Source organism: Cololabis saira, chromosome 3 (genome assembly GCF_033807715.1).
Source record: "Cololabis saira isolate AMF1-May2022 chromosome 3, fColSai1.1, whole genome shotgun sequence".
NCBI classification, from domain to species: domain Eukaryota; kingdom Metazoa; phylum Chordata; class Actinopteri; order Beloniformes; family Belonidae; genus Cololabis; species Cololabis saira.
In genome coordinates this window covers 10295001-10316695 of record NC_084589.1, presented here as the reverse complement: position 1 = coordinate 10316695, position 21695 = coordinate 10295001, and the positions used below count along the sequence as shown (strand labels likewise).

The 21695-nt window shown below is 45.4% G+C and overlaps 1 protein-coding gene across 1 annotated transcript in view; it reads right to left on the bottom strand.

Moving 5' to 3' along the window:
• Positions 1-230: 230 nt before the first annotated feature.
• Positions 231-21695, bottom strand: part of ldlrad4b (low density lipoprotein receptor class A domain containing 4b) — a 58548-nt gene continuing 37083 nt past the window's right edge. Inside the window, exons 2-4 of the mRNA XM_061718196.1 lie at positions 12988-13142; positions 7774-7824; positions 231-1453 (exon numbers count right to left, since the gene is read on the bottom strand). Of these exons, the coding sequence (XP_061574180.1) occupies positions 863-1453; positions 7774-7824; positions 12988-13142 (797 nt within the window). The 3' untranslated portion in view covers positions 231-862. The remainder of the gene's footprint in view (positions 1454-7773; positions 7825-12987; positions 13143-21695) is intronic.

The window sequence follows — 21695 nt, the reverse complement described above, 5'->3', positions numbered from 1 at the left end:
GCGTTAGCAAACGGAGATGTCGTAGGCTGGGTACGAGGATTTCTTGCACTTTCAGAAAAAGGAAGGACAGAAGCTTATATTTGTTAGTTTTTGTTTTTGCTCCCAACTGTTTAAACAATTTCAGAGCCAGAGTTCAGTCAGTGAATCAGTTCATCCTTGAAAACGACCAACCCCCACCAAAAACAACTAAAAACCTCAACAACTAAAAAAAAAAAAAAAAAAAATCACATAACATCAATTCCCTCTTCTCTTTTACAACAAGATAGTGCAACTTTTAGTTAACTCTTCTTTTTTGTGTTGTGAATGTTCCAACATGTCCTCCGCTTGTTTTGCTCCTCGTGAACCTTGGCACTAAGATTTGGGTTTTGTGAGTCTGGTTTAGTTGTGTTCTCTGCATGTTCCGGATCCTCAGTCCTCGCTTTGTGCACAGATCCCGGTCCGAGAAAATAAAACCAAAAAAAAAATTAAAGTGAGAAAACGACGACAACAAAAAAAGACAAAAAGAAGAAAACAGTCCTCCTCACTTCTCCGGGGGGGGGGGACTAAAGAAAGAGAACATGTTTTCAGTCCGTGCGAGCAGTGTCTTTGTTTGGAAATGAAGAGGGAAAGGTCTCTCCACGCGGTGCATACACCCCGCCTCAGCAACGCCGGCCGTCTGAGAGAAACTGAAATGAAACATCTCTTCATTTCTCTCTTTTCTTGCTTTGTTGTAGCTCGAGCGGAGATTTCTTTGTGCATGAGAGTGTGGAGAGAGGACACGAGAGAGCCAGAGAGCGACAGAGCAACACAGAGGCCAACGCTTCCAGGTGGAGGTGGAGGAGAGAGACGGTTTCAAGTCCGGGGTGGGCCACCCCACCTGTCCTCAGACCAGGTCCTCTGGTTGGCCTTCTTTAGCCTTGGCAGGTATTGTGCTTTCTGATTGGCTCTGCTGCTGGATCGTCCTGCTCCCCGGCCCCCCCGGCCGGCCCACTCTCTGGTTATTGCTGTGCTGGTGTAGAAAGAACGCCGAGCCGGGGTAGTGGCCCATCACCTCGCTGTACGCCGGGGGGGGGCCCTCCATCCGTCCGTGGCTGCTGGAGTTTGCCGCGCTGATACCCGAGTTACTGCTGGGGGGCCGGGGGCCTCCCCCTCCCATGCCGCCCCCTCCGCCCCCCACCCCTCCCAGGCCGTTGCCCCCGCCCATGTCGATCAAGTCACTGTCGTAGATGGTCCGGTTGGGCGGCGCCCGCACTGATTCGCGGTTGAGCTCCATCTGCTGCTCGGGGTCGCGCAGTTGCAGGGTGCACGGCCCCTGGTACGGCGGCGGCTCCTCGCCGTCGGACAGCGATATGGTCGGCGGCAGGTCGATCTGGTGCTGCATGTAGGGGTAGGTGGGCTGGAAGCGGCTGAAACGGTCCCGTTGCATGAAAGACGGAGCGGTGAAGCGATCCCTGGCCTGGGGAGCGTAGAGGACCTGCGAGAGGCAGAGCAACAAGGGAGGGGGAGATGGGACAGAAATGAGAGTTTGGTTAGGGGTCAGCAGGTAATAACCATCTTGTTGACTTCTTCAACATTTTCATGCAACACTGCACTTTGCATATTAGGATGCTTTCAGACCTGTGGCCCGTTTGTTTTGTTCCGATTCAGGGGCTAAATCGATACAGTTGTTGCATGTTTCGTTTGTGGCGTTTGTGTTCACAAGGCAACCGTCTGTAGCGGTTCAAAGCTGATAACAAATGCCATGAACCAACTGTTCTCTTATTGGTCAGAAATGAAAGCGGAAGGAGTTTCCTCTTCCGTACCCCGGGAAAAACAACAACTATGGAGCATCGTAAGTGAGTGTGGCTAGTTTGTTTCTGTGTGTTTCTGTGTGGATTATGTTCTCACTGCAAACGAACCGCTCCAGGTCTGGAATGTAAGCGAGTCGAGACCACCTCTCCTAGGAGATCTCTGCTCGGTTGTTTTGTTCCGCATCCGAGCGCGATTGCTGTGTTCACATATACCAAACGAACCGATCTTTAGGGGGAAACGCTCCCTGTTTCGGAACAACTGCTCCAAACGGGACCGGTGTGAAAGCACCCTAAGTTTGGTAAAACACAAGTGGAGGAGCGATAAACTACCTAGCGGACCAGGTAAGAGACAAAACACTTGAGTTTTCTCAGACCATGTGCTGTTCCAAGAGTCTGATCTGTAAGTCTACCAAGGTTCATAAAAACCATGACAAAGATTAAAATCATAGTAAACCACACAGCAGTTGCTTTTCACACAGTCAAATTCAAAAGCCAAGGAGGGGGACAAAGTGGGTTTAGCAATAAAATAATCAAAATGAGAGAACAAATCAACCATTGCCACCAAGCAATAGCTGTGGGTGTTTCTACAGCTTCAGAAACTTCCTCGGGTCCTGACTCCTGTAGACCTCCCTGAGCTGACATCGATCGTCAATAAAGCTAAACCATCCACATGTCTATAAGACCCAATCCTAACTCCATCCATCATCTATACAGCCCGAGTGCTGACAGGAATCAGCAGGAGAGACCACGTCTCTCCAGTGTTAGCGTCGCTCCATTGGTTACCCGTAAAATTCAGAATCCAACTCAAAATTGTATTACTTGCGTATAAAGACCAAAACGGCTTAGCTATTTTCAAGACCTGATAGTGCCTTATGTTCCTGGCAGAGCTCTCCGTTCTCGGAGTGCAGGTTTACTCCTAGAGTAGAGTAGTTCCTAGAGTATCTAAATGTAGATTTGGAGGGCGGGCGTTCTGCTATCAGGAACCGTTACTATAGAACCAACTTCCAATCTGGGTTAAGGAGGCTGACACCACCTCCACCTTTAAAACCAAACTTAAAACCTTTCTGTTTAGTAAATCTTATAATTAAACTATAGTGTGTTAGAACCAATAGTCATAGTTAAAGCTATGCTAAAGTTGGAGACGCCAGAATTAGTGATCCAGGTCCTGCTCAAGGTTTCTTCCCTCTTAAAAAGGGGAGTCTTAGGACTTTCTCCCTCTGGTGGAGTTTTTACCTGCCATTGTTTCTTTAATATTTGCTCGGGGGTCATGTTCTGGGTCTTTAGAAGGCACCTAGAGACAATCTGTGTGTTGTAATAGACGCTATATAAATAAAACTGACATTGATGCAGTGCGACTGACACCAATTCAAACAATGTTGCGGTTGCAGCAACGGCGCACCGCTGCATTATTAATCATTTCCTGTGGACACTTCCGTGTAATTATAGCAAAGGAAGAAAAAACTCGGGATAAAATAGAACAATACTAAACACAGGCTTGTGTCAGACATCTTCCCCCCCTCATAACTCACCAGTACCACTATTCTGCTTCATCCACGCTCACATTTCTCTGCAGTTCAACACTTTCACTGTTCTGCCGTGGAGAGTCATTATCAGAGGAGCCCATTTCAATTAATGACTGTGGCGCTAATAATCAAACAGTCTGGGTGAGGAGGACAACAGACTTGGAAAAAGGAAAGGAAAGGATTGGGGGAAATTGAAATGGAGAGACAGACTAAAGGAGAGAAGGAATGAAAATAAAAATAATCTAAAAAGAAAGGCTACTGAGATAAAAGGAAGGAGAGCAGAGAAGAGAGAGGAGAAAAATGAGGAGCCAGGGAGATAAAACGAGCTGAGAGTGAGAGAAGGCTGGATGCAGAGAGGAACAAAGAGGGAGAGGAAGAGAGAGGGGAGACAGACAGAAAGAGGAGAAAGGTGTGCAGCTGATAGAGGGAGCAGAGCGCCGCAGAACAGGGCAGCTCTCAGACGGCTGTCTAGACGGTGTCAGGGGAGGTGTTGCTGATTAATGACGCACTAAAAACCATCCAGCCTGCCACACACACACACACACACACACACACACACACACACACACACACACACACACACACACACACACACACACACACACACACACACACACACACACACACACACACACACACACACACACACACACCATCTATTAGCCACCCACTCTCCCTGGCTGCGTCTCCCTCTGTGTTCGTCTCTGCGTGGCCTTTTCCTCTTTCTGCCATTCGCTCCAACGCTGACATTGCCTTTACCTTCCCTCATCCTCTTCGTCTGACACCTCATCTCTCCTTCTCTCTTCCTCCTCTGGGTTTGTTCCCACGTGAGACTTGACTGGCAGGACATGTCAAGTGCTGGTTTCCATGCAGCCAGAGAACTCTGAGCAGCATCTTTCATTCAGGGATGCTCAGACTTGACTGGATAAATATCTCAATGCTGCTCTTTTCCCCTACCATGGCCACGGTTACATGGTGATTTTTTAAATTCCGAATTAAACTATTTTCCTTCGGGTTTACATGTAATTCCAAATTAAAGGAGACCTATTACGAAAAACAGGTTTTCTCTTGCTTTAACATTTATAAAGTGGTCTCCCCTCAGCCTGCCAACTCAGAGAAGGAGGAAAGCAACCAAATTCTGCAGTGTCTGTACAGCCGCCTGGATGAGCCGTCCAGTGTGATTTGGATCTACGAGCCAATAAGATTCTGCTCCCGTCGTTACGTAACGAAAATGCGATTTACATAGGTTGGCCTCCGATGGCCACAACTAACTCCGCCGGCCGGAGCTTCCTCTATTTTTCCGTAGCGGTGTATCACGTCATTCAGGCAGCCAATCAGCACAGAGCCTCATTATCATAGCCCCGCCCACTCAGAATCCTGCATAGATAATGAGGTTAGAGAATGGGAAGATAAAGACATGGATCAGAGGCTGAATTTCTAATTTATTCAGCAAAAACAATCAAAAGCTTGTTTTTAAGACATTCAAGGCCTGTTTAAAATAGAGATTAGATGCCATAATAGGTCCCCTTTAAGGTTTACATGGAAAACAAGTTTGATTTATCCAATTCCTCTTAAAGTCTAGGGGTTGGGAAGGTTCTGATTGGATACGGGGGCGAGCCGGAAGTTACGTCTACCGGAAGAAAAACAAACTAAAGGCTGAGTTATTTATGGTTAGTTATGGTTCTGCGTCAAAACAACGCTGTGCCTACAATTTTTGGGAGGTGCACCTCCCAAAAATTGTAACTACGCGTCGAGGCGACGCAGACCACACGCAGACCGAGAGGGCTGCTATTGGTTCGCTTGGTAGCAACACATTTCCAGTTTGAAGCAATCGTGAACTTGCAGCGCTCTTTTCTTCGTGTATGTGTGATTTTTTTTTGTTTCGGTTTTTTGCACAATAGTTGTCCTTATCTCTTTGATTCACTGTGACCGGAAAAGTCGGATAAACCATTCAGGAAAAGATCACAAATTAGCGGTCACGGGGGGTACTGCACCGCGGAGAAATGGAGTGTTGGAGAACTCCGAAGGGTTCATGACGGCACGGCGTCGATTTGACGCAGAACCATAGGTCAGGCTTTAGCCGCTGCAACTTTGAAAAGCTCAGTATTTTAATGTTTCCTGTTTCCATCTGTTCTTTTAATTATTTCCAGGTCCTCCAAGCTATTTATTAAATAAATGGTCTCTGCTCTTGACCAGCGTTTACTGCGTGCTGCATCTTGAAACTTTGTTTGGAAAACAAGCCCAGCGCGGAATATAAGCGTCATGGAGACAGACGGACGAGGGAACGAGCAGAAAGAAAGACCAGAATTAATTTAAAGTAGAATGAGTGTATACATGATCGCAGAATTATTCTATTCGGATTTAAGATCGGAATAAACCAGACACTTACTTCAGAATTAAAATCAGGTTTAATTTTAATTCTGAATTAAAGAGGAATTCAAGAGGAATTAAACTTCTGCATGACTTGCAGTCTACTCGGTCTGATGAGAGAGCAGGACCCGTCAGCAGTCTTATTTAGCATGCAGACATTTGTTTGCAGAGAGCTTCATTTAGATTGTATTTGGAGCGCAGCGCCAGCCAGAACCAGAGCAACACACACCAGCTCCCATTCCTGGGTGATCAAATATTTACAAGCAACTGAAATGCAAATGTCAGGCCCTGACTGCATTCCTGTAACCAAAGAACAATTACACGAGGGGAGCTACTAATAAACGAGGCAACAAAGGAGACAAACGGCGAGCTGAGAGGAGACACAGATGTCTTTTAGAATAGCACAACTAAAGCAGAACATTAAACAAAAGATAAACCAGAGCCACTTTGTTTAGGGTCTCGTCCCTTCTTGATCTTTACAGACTCAGCTTTATTTTTACAGGACTCCTAACACCAAATTGTGAATCCAGCTTCAGTTATAACATCTGCAGGTGTTTCCCACATATGATATCGTTTTAGAAATGTTAGAAATGATTGCGGTGCATCAGAGGGCAGCGACGGGGCTGCACCAGACCCACAACCCAGCATCAGTGAAACACCTCCCTTAACCTGGTGGATGCAGGCGAGGCCTGGCTGCAGGTCCGGGGGTCAAACGGCCGGTGGATGAGGCTTTTTTTCTATTTGAATTGCTACAAAACTGAAATGAGCATTTTTAAACTGAGATTTTTATGCTCTGTAATGCCTCATCAGTCTTTGTCATTCAATTCAATTTAATTCAATTGTACTTTAATAATCCCTGAGAGGAAATGACATGTTTCAGTAAGTATCTTCCATGATGGTTGTGGCTGTGGGACGGAGGGGGGCTGGAGGGGAGGGCGGAGGGGGGACCTCTGGAGCAGTCTGAGCAGCATCCTAACACAGGACAACATTGGCACTTTTCCACTAGTACCTACTCAGCCCGACTCCACTCAACTTGCCCTCGTTTCTTTTCAATACCCAGATCAGAAGTAGGAGGTTGGGTTGAAGCTGCTGTGACGTATTTGATTGAGTCTAAACAAAGAAGACAACAACACTAAAGATGTAGAACCTGGAGGAGATGATAGATGTGCTGCTGGATCTGTGGCTTGTGTTCGAAACCAAGTTAAAAAATGAGAGTGAGAGAAGCTTCAAGTGGAAATGTTTTTTTTTTTTTTTTGTTTGTTTGTCTCTGCGCTGCTGAAAAGTCAGCTGGAGCCGTGAGCAGCTATGAAGTGACAGAGCTCCTGGTAGATCTGGTCGTTCCTTATCGCCCGTCTAGATCCCTTTTTAATGCTCTCCTCAGCACCAGGTTTATGAACATCTGCACCTCAGAGTTGGATCATGAAACAGACTTTTGCTGCCATTATATATGATAAGGAACTTCATAGCTGCTCACGGCTCCAGCTGACTTTTCAGCAGCAGAGACAAACTAAAAATTAAAAAGCGTCGCTGCTTGAAGCTTCTTTCAATCTCATTTTTTAACTTGATATCCAACACAAGCCACAGACCCAGCAGCACATCTATCATCTCCTCCAGGTTCTACATCTTTAGTGTTGTTGTCTTCTTCACTCCAACCTCCTACTTCTGCTCCAAGTGCTGAATTGTTATGGAAAAGAAACCAGGCCGAGTTGAGCCGAGTAGGTGCTAGTGGAAAAGTGCCTTAAGAGGACAGATTGAATCTTCCACATGTCAGATGTCTGAAAACGTGGTAGTGAGGGACGTAACCCTCCTGTAGGCGATACATCAGAACGGGCCCAAGAAGACCTGCAGGGTAAATGTAATCCTGATGTCTTGCAGATATCAGCGACAAAGATGACATGATTGCAGCATCACTGCGGCTCCGCTCAGCTCAGCCCGACTGGAAATGTTCAAACTGAGCTGAATTCAGCTCCGCCGCGCCTCCTTACTGCTGATTACAACACGTCTGGATCACGCTTGTGCACAACTCTGAAGGAAACAGGTTCCAACTGACTGTTTTTGCATTTTCCACCCCATAAAATGAACTGAAAGTTTATAAAATGAAGCGGTCTTACCTCCGAGGCTCCTTGTCGAGAGCCGCTGTCCGAAGGCCACAGACACCCGTCCTAAACAGCCGAGACAAACGACACAGAGCAGAGGAAGATGGAGGTTTTAAGCGTGCTGCTGCAACCCTGAGTCAGTCAGCTTTCTGACTACAAACTAACAGCAGCTCTGCCGTTAAAGCCAGTTTTAGGATGATTTATTTATTTATTTATTACGGATCCCCATTAGTCCTCACTGCAGTGAAGACTATTCTTCCTGGGGTCCAACATTGCACACAAAAAACAATACAATACAATCCTTACAATTAAAACATGACTAAATCTAAACAGAAATGGTCTGAGATGGAATTCAACCCTTAAATTGTTGAAACCAGCCAGAACCAAACATCAAGAAATATTCCATTTTACACACTCAGAATTTCAGAATAAACCAACTAACTAAAACTGACTTCCTTGCTAAATACTGCGTTTTCTTAATTTATTTTGAAACTAGCTTTATAGTTTATCATGGTTAAATTAGATAGTCTGAATATAATGGCTGACTAACTTTCTTATAGCAGCATTTTGGTTTGGAAACATGTAGAACATGTACATTGGTAAAGAGTTTCCGTCTTTTCCTGGAGTGTGATTTAAGTGTTGCCTTATTTTATAGCACATTAATACGGTTTTAAAGTTGAGTTTTATCCATTTTTGCTACCTGTCTAATACTAATACAGAATAATTTCTGTCATCACTACTGGTCGTCCTGCTTCTGGCCGGTTCAGAGGTTTGGAGGGGATCATTTAGGTAACAAAATAAACATTACAGTAAACAAATGAGAAAAAAATGGGGATTAAACGGCAGCGTTGAGATGAAAATCCTAAATCTGCTCCGTCATGAATCCTTTCTTGGGTAAAAGTAGGCCTGTGTTGGGGGAGGAAAAAAAACAAAAAAACAACGATTTTCTGATTCTAAATCGATTCTTATATTAATTCCTAAAAATCGATTCATATGTCTAGAGATCGATTTTTTTTTTTCATCATTACATTACAATTTTTGGTATTTTTTTTTTGTTGTCGTTTCATTATTCCCAAAAAAGGAATGTTTTGTTGGACACAATGTTTTTGGCTTTAAATATCTTTTAAGGTATGAAAACATTGTTTTCAGTTATAATTGGATAAATTGTGTATATTGCATTACTTTATATACTGTTTTGGGGTTACATGGAAAAAATTAAAACGGAATGTGTTAAAAAAATAAAACCGATTTCATCCGTCTCTGTTTCCTCCCTGGATCTGTTTGGTAATTCTACCACAAGATATTTTCTGAAAGCAGTTCTATCAGCATTCTGGGAGCTGATTGGTCCTTACAGCATCATTAGCTGCCAATACTTGCTGTTGAATCTCAATATAATACTAGTATTAATATGTTGCAGAACTACAGTCATATAATTCATGCAACAGCTGAAAAAACAGTTTTAATAACACTAACCCTAATCAATATCGGAATCGAATCGGATCAAATCCAGATAATTGATTGTGAATCTTAAGAATTGGAGTCAATGGATTCTTGACATTTGACTGGATCCCCATCCCTGGGTAAAAGCCCCTGGCCGTTCCTCCGTCTGTGCTGTGCAGCTTTGATGGCGTGCTGCAGCCATGTTTGTCCTCTGCTTTGTGTCTGCTTCTCTGTGCATAATTCCACTTTGATAGCGTGCTACTGAGCACAGATCGACAGAGGGAACGGAAAAAAGAGGAGATGAGAAATGACAAGCTGCAAGGAGGGAACGTGTAACAGGACAATCACGCTGACAAATCATTTTCAGGCGCTGGCCTCCACGCTCATGATATCAATGGATTCATCATCTTCAGTACCTGAGTCTACTCCAGGGGTGCAGACACGGGGGGGTGGGGGTGTCCCGGGGTGGAGACGTGTCAGCACGGGGACAGAGCTGCTGCTGCTGTCTAGACAGCACCGTGGTGAATTAAACATGGAGGCTGACGGGGGCGGGCTCTGCAGGAACCGAGTCAGCAGGTTCCCCTCCCAGGCTGCAGCGAGAGCTGCTGCCTCGGAAACTGGGACAGGAGCTCCAGCCGGGATGAAAGGACCCGTTGAGCTCGCCAGAGCTTTACCGGGGACATGCTAGGGAGTTATGTTTGCCCTGTTTCCTAAACACAGAAAATCACTGTCACAACGGCGACGCAGGGACTCTGAGTGAGGACGGATGGAAGGACGGAGTCCAACTCTAGTGTGTTACAGTCAGTAGTCATAGACTACGTTTACATGCAGTCAATATCAGGGTTATTGCTAATATTCCGGTTACTGAAACATACGGAATATTCCGTTTACATGGTAATTAATCATTCGGGATATCTGGATCAAACCAGCGACGCACGGAGAACATCATGACACAATTCCCGTCATTTCCGCTTCTTCTTCCTGTATCCAAATTCAAAACAAATGCTGCTTTGCAACTTTTCACTCCCCTTTTTGTAAATCTGATATCTTTCTACCGTCTACAAATGCAGAAATGTTCATATCCTTCATTACATTTATGAAGTGATTAGTCTCCTCCTGGTCTTGTGTTTCTCCGTGTTTATAAGAACTTCCTGGACTCAAAAGACCAGGATTCCTTGCGAAAAGAACATGTGCAGAAAACAAATTCATGTTCCTTTTGATGGGGATGTTCCGTTAAGCTATACATGACCAAATATTCAGGTTATGAAAGGTGTAACCCAGGGGTCATATTCGGGTTTTTAAAAACCGGAATTTGGGTTATTCAAAGGGGTTATTGGTGTTTACATGGCCGTGCAAAACCGGGTTATTGCCAATATTCGGGTTTTAAAAGGGTTATTGATGCATGTAAACGAAGTCATAGCTGCAGCTATAGAACAAGACTAGAATAGTTAAAGCTAAATTATGGTTCTGCGTTAAACCTACGCCGTAGGGTACGCGGCTACGTATGAGTCTCTCCGTAGTCTATACCGTAGCCTGACCTGCACCTCCCAAAAAAATTTAACTACGCGTCGAGGCGACGCAGACCCAACGCAGACCAAGAGGGCTGTGATTGGTTTGCTTGTTAGCAACACATTTCCGGTTCCGGTTCGTGAAGCAGTAGTGAACTTTCAGCGCTCTTTTCTTTGTGTGTGTGATTTTACATTTTTTTGGGGTTGTTTTGGTTTTTTGCACAATAGTTGTCCTTATCTCTTTGATTCACTCTGACCGGAAAAACCGGAAGCTAAACAAAGTATAAACTAGTGCTCTGGGGGGTACTGCACCGCGGAGAAATGGAGTGACGGAGAAGTCCGAAGGGTTCACGACGGCGTAGGCTCTGCTTTGGTTTAACGCAGAACCTTAATTCAGGCTTTAGTCTCAAACATAGCTTGGTGGTAGATATGCTGCTATAGGCCTATGCTGCAGGGGGGACCAACATGATCCACTGGGCGGTGCCTCTCACCCTTTCTCTCTTCTCCTCTTCCATTTTTTATTTATTGTAAGTATCTCATAGCCACCATTGTTGTCCGTCGTTCTTGTAGTTTGTTGTGCTGGTCTGCCCCCCCCGCCCTTTTCTCTTGTGCATGTTTGCAGGCCGGAGCTTCAGGAGCTGCGTGCTGACCTGCAGTCCCCCCTCTGAGCTGCTTCCACCTGTCTGTGTAGATGTCTGCTAGATGCTGCTGACATCCTGGCCTGCAGCCTCCCCCCCTGACCACCTCAGTGTCTGCTGTCTACATCTGTTTATATAATCATCCCTGCAGTGCACCAGTTAGCCCTTCAGTGCGTTTACATGGGTACTTCCTCTTTAATACAGAATTAAAATTAAATCTGATTTAAAATGAGTAAAAATTCCATGTAAACACCTAATTCCGAATAAAAAGGGCCATTCCGAATTAAACTTAATTCCGAAGTAAGTGGCTGGTTTATTCTGATTTTAAATCGGAATAGAATAATTCTGAAATCATGTTTATACTCATTCCTCTTTAAATTAATTCTGGTCTTTCTTTCTGCTCGTTCCCTCGCCCGTCTGTCTCCATGACGCTTATATTCCACGCTGGGCTTGTTTTCCAAACAAAGTTTCAAGATGGCAGGTCCTGGTCCAGGTTTCTCCTTATGATCCAGTTCCTGGTCCAGGTTTCTTTCCTCCTAATGGGGAGTTTTTCTTGCCACTGTTTGGTTAAAGGTTTTTCTCCCACTAGGGGAGTTTTTACCTGCCATTGTTTATGTAATAATTGCTCGGTGGTTTATGTTCTGGGTCTCTGGAAAGATTCTAGAGACAACTACTGTTGTAGTACACGCTATATAAATAAAATTGAATTGAATTGAATCCACCATCACTGAGAACTGTGATGTCAGCAGAACGGACACGGACAGAAAAGAAAAGTGCGGTTCACACTAGCGCTGCAGCTATCGAATATTTTAGTAATCGAGTATTCTACTGAAAGTTCCATCGAGTAATCGGATAAAACCTATTTTTGTTTAGTTAAAGAGCAATTATAAATATACATAAGATGTTAGATGTTAATTGACATCACTAAGACTAAATTATATAATCCAGTAGGTTCATGGCTGTTCATTTAAAAACCCTGAACTTACACCAGTCGACCAAATTCACTGCCTTCACTCAAAAAAACTAAGGATCTTACCAAGAAGTTTTCTTATTTCTAACCTAAAAATGCCATTACACCTGATATCAGACATAACTTAAAAGGTTAGGTGTTTTTTCAACGTGTTTCAATTGAACTTTCATTTGTGTCAAGCAAATTTTAAGTTCTAGTTAAGTTTTAAGTTAGAGTTTTGGCAGTGTTCAAAATAAAATGATGAGACCTGCTGTACTGGAGCACGTTTTCTTTTAGTTATAACTGTAACAGAACAGATGTTTAGAGGAACCTATGTATGTACCGGGTTAGAGGGGGAACATAGAACGGACCAGAAGAATATAGCGTGAAAATAAAAAAATTTAAATAAAAGTTAAGCACTGAACTACATGTGTCTCCCGTCTGGGCCGTTGCAGACTGCCTGAGCGCGGCATGTTACAAAAACCAAAACGTATCTGCCCCCTCTTTCTTATTCCTTTACGTGACGCCAGCGCGTTGTGCCCGGATTAAACGTAGTCCGGGCGAAATACCTGCTTTGAGCTGGAAAAATTAAACAATTCCTCGAGGCAGAGAAAATTCTTCGATCATTTTTTGTAATTGAATTACTGGAGGAATGGTTTGAGCCCTAGTTGACACAGAGATGCGGTATGCTGACCTGCTGCAGCGCATGGTCGTGCCGGCGGGCCTGGCTCTGCCTCGTGATGAAGGACCAGGTGGAGAGCTTGTAGTGGTTGAGCAGGCAGATGATCACCACCACCATCACTGTCATCACCACGATGATGATGACGATCTGAACAAACTCCAGTTCAGCTGCACAAACACACAAAACAAGAGAGGGATTAGCATCAAACATTTATGCTGGGTTCAGTTTCAGACCAGTGAAGCAGCGCGGGTCAGGGTTGGGGTTTGGGGGGGGGGTCTCTGCCGTTCACCTGCAATCATCGGAACAAAAATAAAGACAAACTATGGTACAAGAACGGTGATGTACAGAGCTATGTCTGCATGGAACCCACTTCCCAAACTCTTTAAACTATTAACATAAAACAATTCAAATTGTTAGTAAAGAAACATCTCTTTAATTATTATTGAATAAATAAATAATGTAGATAGTATATTGGTATATATATATATATATATATATATATATATATATATATATATATAAAAATTAATTAATTATAAATTATTTTTTTATTAAAAATGGTTATTGGTGTAAACTATGATAACTATACATTGTTTGAATTTGTTGATGTTAGAAAATGTATTAATATGTATTGTTAATATTTATATATATTATACGGAATTACTTTATTTTTTCTTTATTTTCTGTTTCTCTTTTTCATATGCCACCTCTTTAGGTTTGCTTTTATTTTGTTGTTGTAATGTACTGTGTATTGTGTGTGGGACCCCAGGAAGAATAGCTGCAGTTTTGCTGTAGCTAATGGGGATCCAAATAAAAAAACAAACAAACAAAAAAACAAACAAAACAAATAAACAAACGTTGATAATCTGGCCTGGAGAAAAAGCTCCAGGTGTAACGAGCAGAACTTTTTTGTTTTCAACCTTGAAAACCCCCCAGATCTAATGAGATGGTGTTTGCTGAACATTTGTCAATTAAATACTTAAAACTGTTATTATCAAAGATTATATTCATTCAGTTATTACTTTTTAGTATCAGTTATTGATGCAACTGAAACTCACTACTTTTCGTATTTATTTCATTTTCTCTCTGTGATATAAAGATAAGATAAGATAGTCCTTTATTGATCCCCAGAGGGGAAATTGGGCTGCTACAGCAGCTCAAAGTCGGACAACATGAGCTCAGACTAAATAAACGCTGCTGGTTGTTGTCATTTTTACCGAGGACGTGTTCAACGTTCTGATTCCCAGAGGTCTTAATAATGAGGTTCTTCTCCCCCCCGGTGTCCTGGTTTGTGCGTGATAACGCCTCAAGCAGTCTTCCCAGAAACAGACCTAAACTTCACCTCTCGGGTGAATGATATTGTACATCAGTCAACATTTGAACAATATACATTCTTTCCTTACAACAACTTGGATGAACCGTTCAAATATTGTGTAGCAACCCAAGATTTTGAAGGAACAGGCTTGGAATGTTTCCAGTGTAGTTTATTGAAGATTTGTGCATGGCACCAACAACGTCGAGCACCGTGAAAACTGTGACACAAAATGACACAGGCAAATAAGCCTACAACAGGCACACACTATAAACAACAACTGCATATTAGCAGGCAATACAAAATGACAGAGTATATGAAATACTATACAAATCAATATATACACTATACAAATCAATCGTACCTCGCTCCGCCGGCCACTTACATATTGAATACTATAATACTACTTGCCATTGACCGGGTCTTTGTACGTTTTCACCGTATAGAAACTTAATTCTTGTCAGTTGTGGGAAATAAGACCTGGAAACAGGCATTGTGGCATATACTTGTAAAAATTGGTTTAATTCACCATTTGAATTGTTACAGATTACTTTTGTAATACTGTATTTGACCCGGTCTTTGTACGTTTTGACCGTATAGAAACGTAATTCTTGCCATTATAAGAATGAGATGTACCTTATTTCATTTTATTTGTTAACTACTGTTTAATCGAGTCTTGCCACTTTTAATGTTGATGTAAAGCACTTTGAATTACCTTGTGTTGAATTGTGCTATACAAATAAACTTGCCTTGCCTTACTACCTATTTTGTCTTCAAAAAATAGTGAAAAAAGTTGATAAGTGTCCTAAACTGAAGTTTTTAGTTTCTCCCTGACGTCAGAGGCTGGACGGGCCGCGGCGCAGTAACACGTGTGCACCAGCAGGGGGAGGCACAGGGCAGGCGCACAGCAGCGAGGTTGGTGCATGTGCGGTTTCTGCAGAGCACAGATGTGCGTGTGAAGGCTGAAGACGGGAGTGTGCGTGTCTGCCCCTGGCGTACAGTGGTTTCTTTGTGGGCTAGTGAATGACTGGTGTTTGTGTGACGTACGCGGAGACTCGCACGGCCACGCGCCCATGTGCAGCGCCGCGCTGGGATGACCTACCAGATCAGGGCATTAGTGGGAGAGACAATGATCAGTGCTTCATAGTCCCGTCTGTATCTCCTCTCTTGTTCATTGTATCGCCCCCCCCTCCCCTCCCTCTCTTGGTCTGGGACTGTACATCCAGTTCTCCATCCATCTTTCCTTGAACCCCATTCGTCCGTCCTCCCTACTCTCCCGCACAAGTCTCCTCTTGTCTGCGCTCGACCTTCCCCACCTTTCATCAATTGTTGTACATTCTTCTAACACCCACAATCTTTCCCCACTCGCTCCTCTCATTCTTCATTGATTCCCCTTTTTTCTCCCTCCTTTATCTGGCCTGCCTCCCGTCTGAGACTCCTTTGTTGCGTGCGTCCTGCGCAGAGGCTTTGACCTTGTCTGGTCCTGGTACCCAGCCTGACCTCTGACTCACACACAGCTTACTGCTGGATACAGCGACTGTGTCTGTGCATGCTCGGGGTTGGAGTCTCGGCGTGCATGTCCAGCTCCAGAAAAATGATGACACAACTTGTCATTTTCAAAGTGAATAATCCAGAATTCACATGGAAAGTTTTGGAAAATACTTCAGACTTTTATTGTCATTGTACGAGCCATACAACGAAATTAAAGCAGCACGGTGTGGTGTTTTCCTTCAAAACTCTCACTAAAAAAAGTAGAATAAGTATAAAATAAAATAGGTCAACATAAAATAAAATAGAATAGAAAGGCAAGAAAAGCAGGAATTGGAGGTGGAAAAGACACAAAAGAAGAGCAGAGGATACAATTCAGTCAGAGAGGAAACATATTTCTACCAATAACTAAAATAAACGTAGCAACACGAGAACAGGAGCGCAACCAAAGTTCAGCCAAGCCCTCCCGTGTCAGTCCTGGGTCTGAGTAATCCTCCCTGGCTTATTTACCTGCACTAGGGTTGGTTAGAGACAAGCCTCAGATGAAACACTAACCCACCCAAACCTGCCTGAGCTGCACCACAACAACCACGAGCACAGGAACCAGGCCAGCTAGCACCAACCACAGCAAGGGGAGGGACGGGCCCAGGAGCTGAGGAGTGAGCCACCTGGTGCAACCGACGTCTCACCGCCGCACTGAAACTTCTCACATCACAACAGACCAGAAACCACCTTAGAGAACAACTGAACAGACACATTCAGTTTCCATCCGAGACGGAAACCAGTCAACGGTTTTTAATAGCAGACGGCTCAAACGTGTCTCACCGAATACGGAGGAATCACCAAAGCTTCTGAGACCGGGGACGCACGAAGGAAGCTCTAACGCCCTCCTGGTGACGCCGTGATGGCACCGTGGAGAAGGCAGACACTGAACACCGCGGGAGTCACGAGGGAGACGATCTGTTCCACGAGTCTGGAAAAGCACCATGACCCCCGACACATCTGGCCTCTCCTTCCGTCTGCTGCCCCCTACACTGCTGCGTCCGCACGGTGTGGGCGAGCACGGCCACCTGCGCCGCCGAGCTGTCCGGCCAGAGCACAAATGTCCATCTGTAGCAGCGTAACGTCCCGAGCTATCAAACAACAACCTCCGGGAAATGCTTCATGAGGAGAATGGCTGTAGTTCTGCTTGTTCCTCTCTGAGGCAACGTGCTTCGCACGAGAAGAGAAGAGGAACAAGAAAACAATGAACCAAAACCCTTTAGAAGAGTCTCTAAAGAAAAGTGGAGGATCACAGGAAAAGAGAGTGACTTCACATTGGTACCAAGATCAATTTAAAGCATCAGAATTCAGAATTTGTGAATCCAGACCATAACCAGCAGCCGTGTCCCCAACACCCCCCCGTTGCCACAGCAGGCGTGTCCCCAACACCCCTCTTTACCACAGCAGCCGTGTCCCCAACACTTCCCCGTTGCCACAGCAGCCGTGTCCCCGACACTTCCCCGTTGCCACAGCAGCCGTGTCCCCAACATTCCCTCTTGCCACAGCTGCCGTGTCTCCAACACCCCTCATTACCACAGCAGCCGTGTCCCCAACACTTCCCCGTTGCCACAGCAGCCGTGTCCCCAACATTCCCTCTTGCCACAGCTGCCGTGTCCCCAACACTCCCAGTTCCCACAGCAGCCGTGTCTCCAACACCCCTCATTACCACAGCAGCCGTGTCCCCAACATTCCCTCTTGCCACAGCAGCCGTGTCCCCAACACTTCCCCGTTGCCACAGCAGCCGTGTCCCCAACACTTCCCCGTTGCCACAGCAGCCGTGTCCCCAACACTTCCCCGTTGCCACAGCAGCCGTGTCCCCAACACTTCCCCGTTGCCACAGCAGCCGTGTCCCCAACACTTCCCCGTTGCCACAGCAGCCGTGTCCCCAACACTTCCCCGTTGCCACAGCAGCCGTGTCCCCAACATTCCCTCTTGCCACAGCAGCCGTGTCTCCAACACCCCTCATTACCACAGCAGCCGTGTCCCCAACACTTCCCTCTTGCCACAGCAGCCGTGTCTCCAACACCCCTCATTACCACAGCAGCCGTGTCCCCAACACTTCCCCGTTGCCACAGCAGCCGTGTCCCCAACATTCCCTCTTGCCACAGCAGCCGTGTCCCCAACATTCCCTCTTGCCACAGCAGCCGTGTCCCCAACATTCCCTCTTGCCACAGCTGCCGTGTCCCCAACACCCCCAGTTCCCACAGCAGCCGTGTCTCCAACACCCCACATTACCACAGCAGCCTTGTCCCCAACATTCCCTCTTGCCACAGCAGCCGTGTCCCCAACACCCCCCGTTGCCACAGCAGCCGTGTCCCCAACACCCCCGTTGCCACAGCAGCCGTGTCCCCAACACCCCCCGTTGCCACAGCAGCCGTGTCCCCAACACCCCCCACGTTGCCACAGCAGCCGTACAGCACATGCTCCAGAAGATTGGAACAACTTTTTGGAAGATGTTTCACGTCTGGGAGTGTGCTCACCACAGCAGCTACAGAGGGGGGTAGTGCCGTGGGCGGCCATTACAGAGAACAGCATGCTGGGAAACCCAGGCCTACAGGCCCTGCGTGTCTGCTGCTGCAACAGGCAACCTGAGGCCTGACTGGGAGACCAAGTGCTGCTTCGGATACACAGACGGGGGTTGTTTTCAGACCTCACGCTCAACATCTTACAGTTCGAGCTAAATAGGAGCGCAGTTCCTGCAGCTAATGGGCTGCTCTCTGAAATAACCCGGAGGAGGGGTTGGGAACTGCGGAAATGTGGGGAGGAATGACGAGGCAGGGGAGAGGGGAGGCCCGACCCACAGGATCCACTGGAGTCCAGCGGCTCCAGCGGCTACGGAGGCTCCGCCATCCCTCCCAGACGAGGGAACAGTGTGTGCTGGCAGTCTGCATTACCAGCACCAGTCTGATGTTATTACAACACTAATCCAATTGTCAAAACAATATCTGCCCAGCGTCTGCAGCACCCTTTTCTTTTAAGCACGCTGAATCACTCGCCTGCCGTCCTCTCCGTCTTCGGCCTGCCGCGGTGAGGGAGCCGGGCCGCCGGGTTTATTTCAGGCTCATCAACCGTTTGTTTAGATATAAGATCTACGACACTGGCCCCTCTTCTTAGGAGTTTACTTTACTTCCCATCAGCAGCTTTCAGAGCGCAGCAATCACAGCTCTTTGAATATACTGCATCCTCTAATTATTTCCCCCTATCAGTTGACATTAAAGTCAAATAATATCAATAACAATATAATCTCCAGGATGTATCCGGTGTCACCCTGGTCCAGCAGGCATCTTGATAAATGTCTTAAATATTCAATCAAAGCAACAATGATTAATCAACCACTTCGGTAAAGGTCCTCAGGTTTGATGGCGGGTTAAAAGACCATGTACTTCCTGCGTACCTTGCTTTGAGAACATGAAACATGCCGTTTACACAAAATTAGGCCTGTGTTGAAAAAAAACAACAAAAAAAAACGATTTTACGATTCTAAATCGATTCTCATATTAATTCCTAAAAATCAATTCATATGTCTAAAGATCGATTTTTTTTTTCATCATTACATTACAACTTTTGGTATTATTTGTTTATGCACAAAAAAGGAATGTTTTGTTGGACACAAGAATAACTTGTGCCATGTTTTTGCCTTTAAATATGTGTAAAGGTATGAAAACATTAAAGTTTTCAGTTATAATTGCATAAATTGTCTACATGTCATTACTTTATATACTGTCTTGGGGTTACATTTGAATAAAATGCTAAAAACCAAATTCTTCATACATCTCTTTTGCTGCCCTGGATCTGTTTGGTAATTCTGACACATGATGTTTCTGAAAGCAGTTCTATCAGCATTCTGGGAGCTGATTGGTCCTTACAGCATCATTAGCTGCAATACTTGCTGTTTAATCTCAATATAATACTAGTATTAATATGTTGCAGAACTACAGTCATATAATTCATGTAACAGCTGAAAAAACTGTTTTTATAACACTAACCCAAATCAATATTGGAATGAATCGAATCAAATCTTGATCATCAATCCTTAATCTTAAGAATCGGAATCAAATCGATTCTTGACATTTGAATCGATCCCCAGCCCTAGACAAAACGTTAAAATCAAACTCCACATAAAGAGGCTGGGAGAAGGAAAGGTGGAATTTATAAAAATGGGTTTCAGAATTTGACAGTTTAGCGCAAATCTGCAGAAAAAGCAGCGAGCGAGCGGTGATACCTCGGCCCGCCGCCGCCAGCAGCAGCCAGGACGGCTCGCTCCAGCCGGCCAGAGCTGCAGAGTGCATGTACATACACACTGACCCAATGACAGGCCTCTGACCTGTGTGTGCAGGGGGGGGGCTGGGTGGAGGTCAGACAGTTCAGCTGACCCCGCGGTGAAAAGAAGCTGTCAAACACACAGCAAACAACAAAAGGCCACATCAGGCCACAGCCACCGAGGAAGACACACCGACACGGCAGCTTTGCGGGACAAATCCTGTCCCGCGTGGGTCGGCTCACCGCGCCGGTCTAGACAACCGCTTCCTCGGAACCGGACCTGGGGATGTAGGTCCGTCCGGAGCAGCTGGGTTTTAAACACAAGTGAACAAAGAGAACGCGGACGTAGCTGCTGATGCAAATAAGACCGTCCCTGCTGGAGGAAGCTGGCTGCTGTGGGCGATGAGGGAGCACGCCTGACATGAACACCCGTCACTAACTCCGTCACTGCAGAATCAACCTAACATCTGAGCTGGGGGAGCCCGGCTGGTCTAGTTTGCACAATAGAACGGTGTTTAGTCAGAAACCAGGAGCGTTCACGTTGGGAGCAGCTATGTTTGATGTTTCTACTACTACTGTCATTTAGCGGACGCTTTTATCCAAAACGACTTACATCTGAGACACACACCATGGAGCAAGTAGGGGTTAAGGCCTTGCTCAGGGGCCCAAGGTGGTTTATCTTGGGGCCAGTCCTAATCCCCCCTAGCCCTACTTTTCAGCCCTACCCCTAAATTTTGCGTGTTCCTGTGAGGGTAGTGGTGTCCCAATTCCTCTTTGCATGTAGAGCTAGTGGACATAACGATAGGGAGTATGAATCTAGCCCTTCACAGCGAGGGATTTCAGATGCTGACTCGCCGACCGAGGGCTAGAGAAATTTCCCAGAATGCTTTACGTCATCATTGCAGATTGCAGACTAAATCAAACAAAAAAACATGGCGGACATTTCTCATTTTTAGTGAATAAAATCAATATTTTGAGTTAGTTTCTGCATAAAAATGCGTTTTGATTACATTTCTAGCGAGAAATATATATTTTACTATCATAATATTCACTCAGTGAATGTACATAATCACTCGCTTCCTCGTTGTTGTGTTGTTTTTTCAGATCTCTGCAAAATAAAGGCTGATTTATGGTTCCGCGTTACACCAACGCGGAGCCTACGGCGTAGGTTACGCGGCGACGCGCGCCGTACAGTGCGCGTCTCCGCGTAACCTACGCCATACCCTACGCCGTAGGCTCTGCGTCGATTTAACGCGGAACCATAAATCGCCGGCGGCTGTTCTCATCCCTGAAAACATCGGAGCAAATTTCTTAGTTATTTGGATAAACTAAGCCCAGGTTGGGGATCTTAACGGTTACTTTTACGCCTGAAAAAATATTAAAACTTAATAAAGTGGCATATTAACAGCGCTACAGCAGAAATTAAAACAGCTTTTATCTCTGGGCTTCCTGATATGGTGTGAGGTATGTGCAAACGTAACTACGCAGTCGCTTACGTACCCGAACGTAAACCACGCAGTGACGTAGCAAGTGGTGTCCCAATCCCTAGGGAAGATTACAAGGGCCCTACGCCTGTGGCTTCATTTTGAGGGTGAAGTGGTAGTGGGTGAGGGCTAGT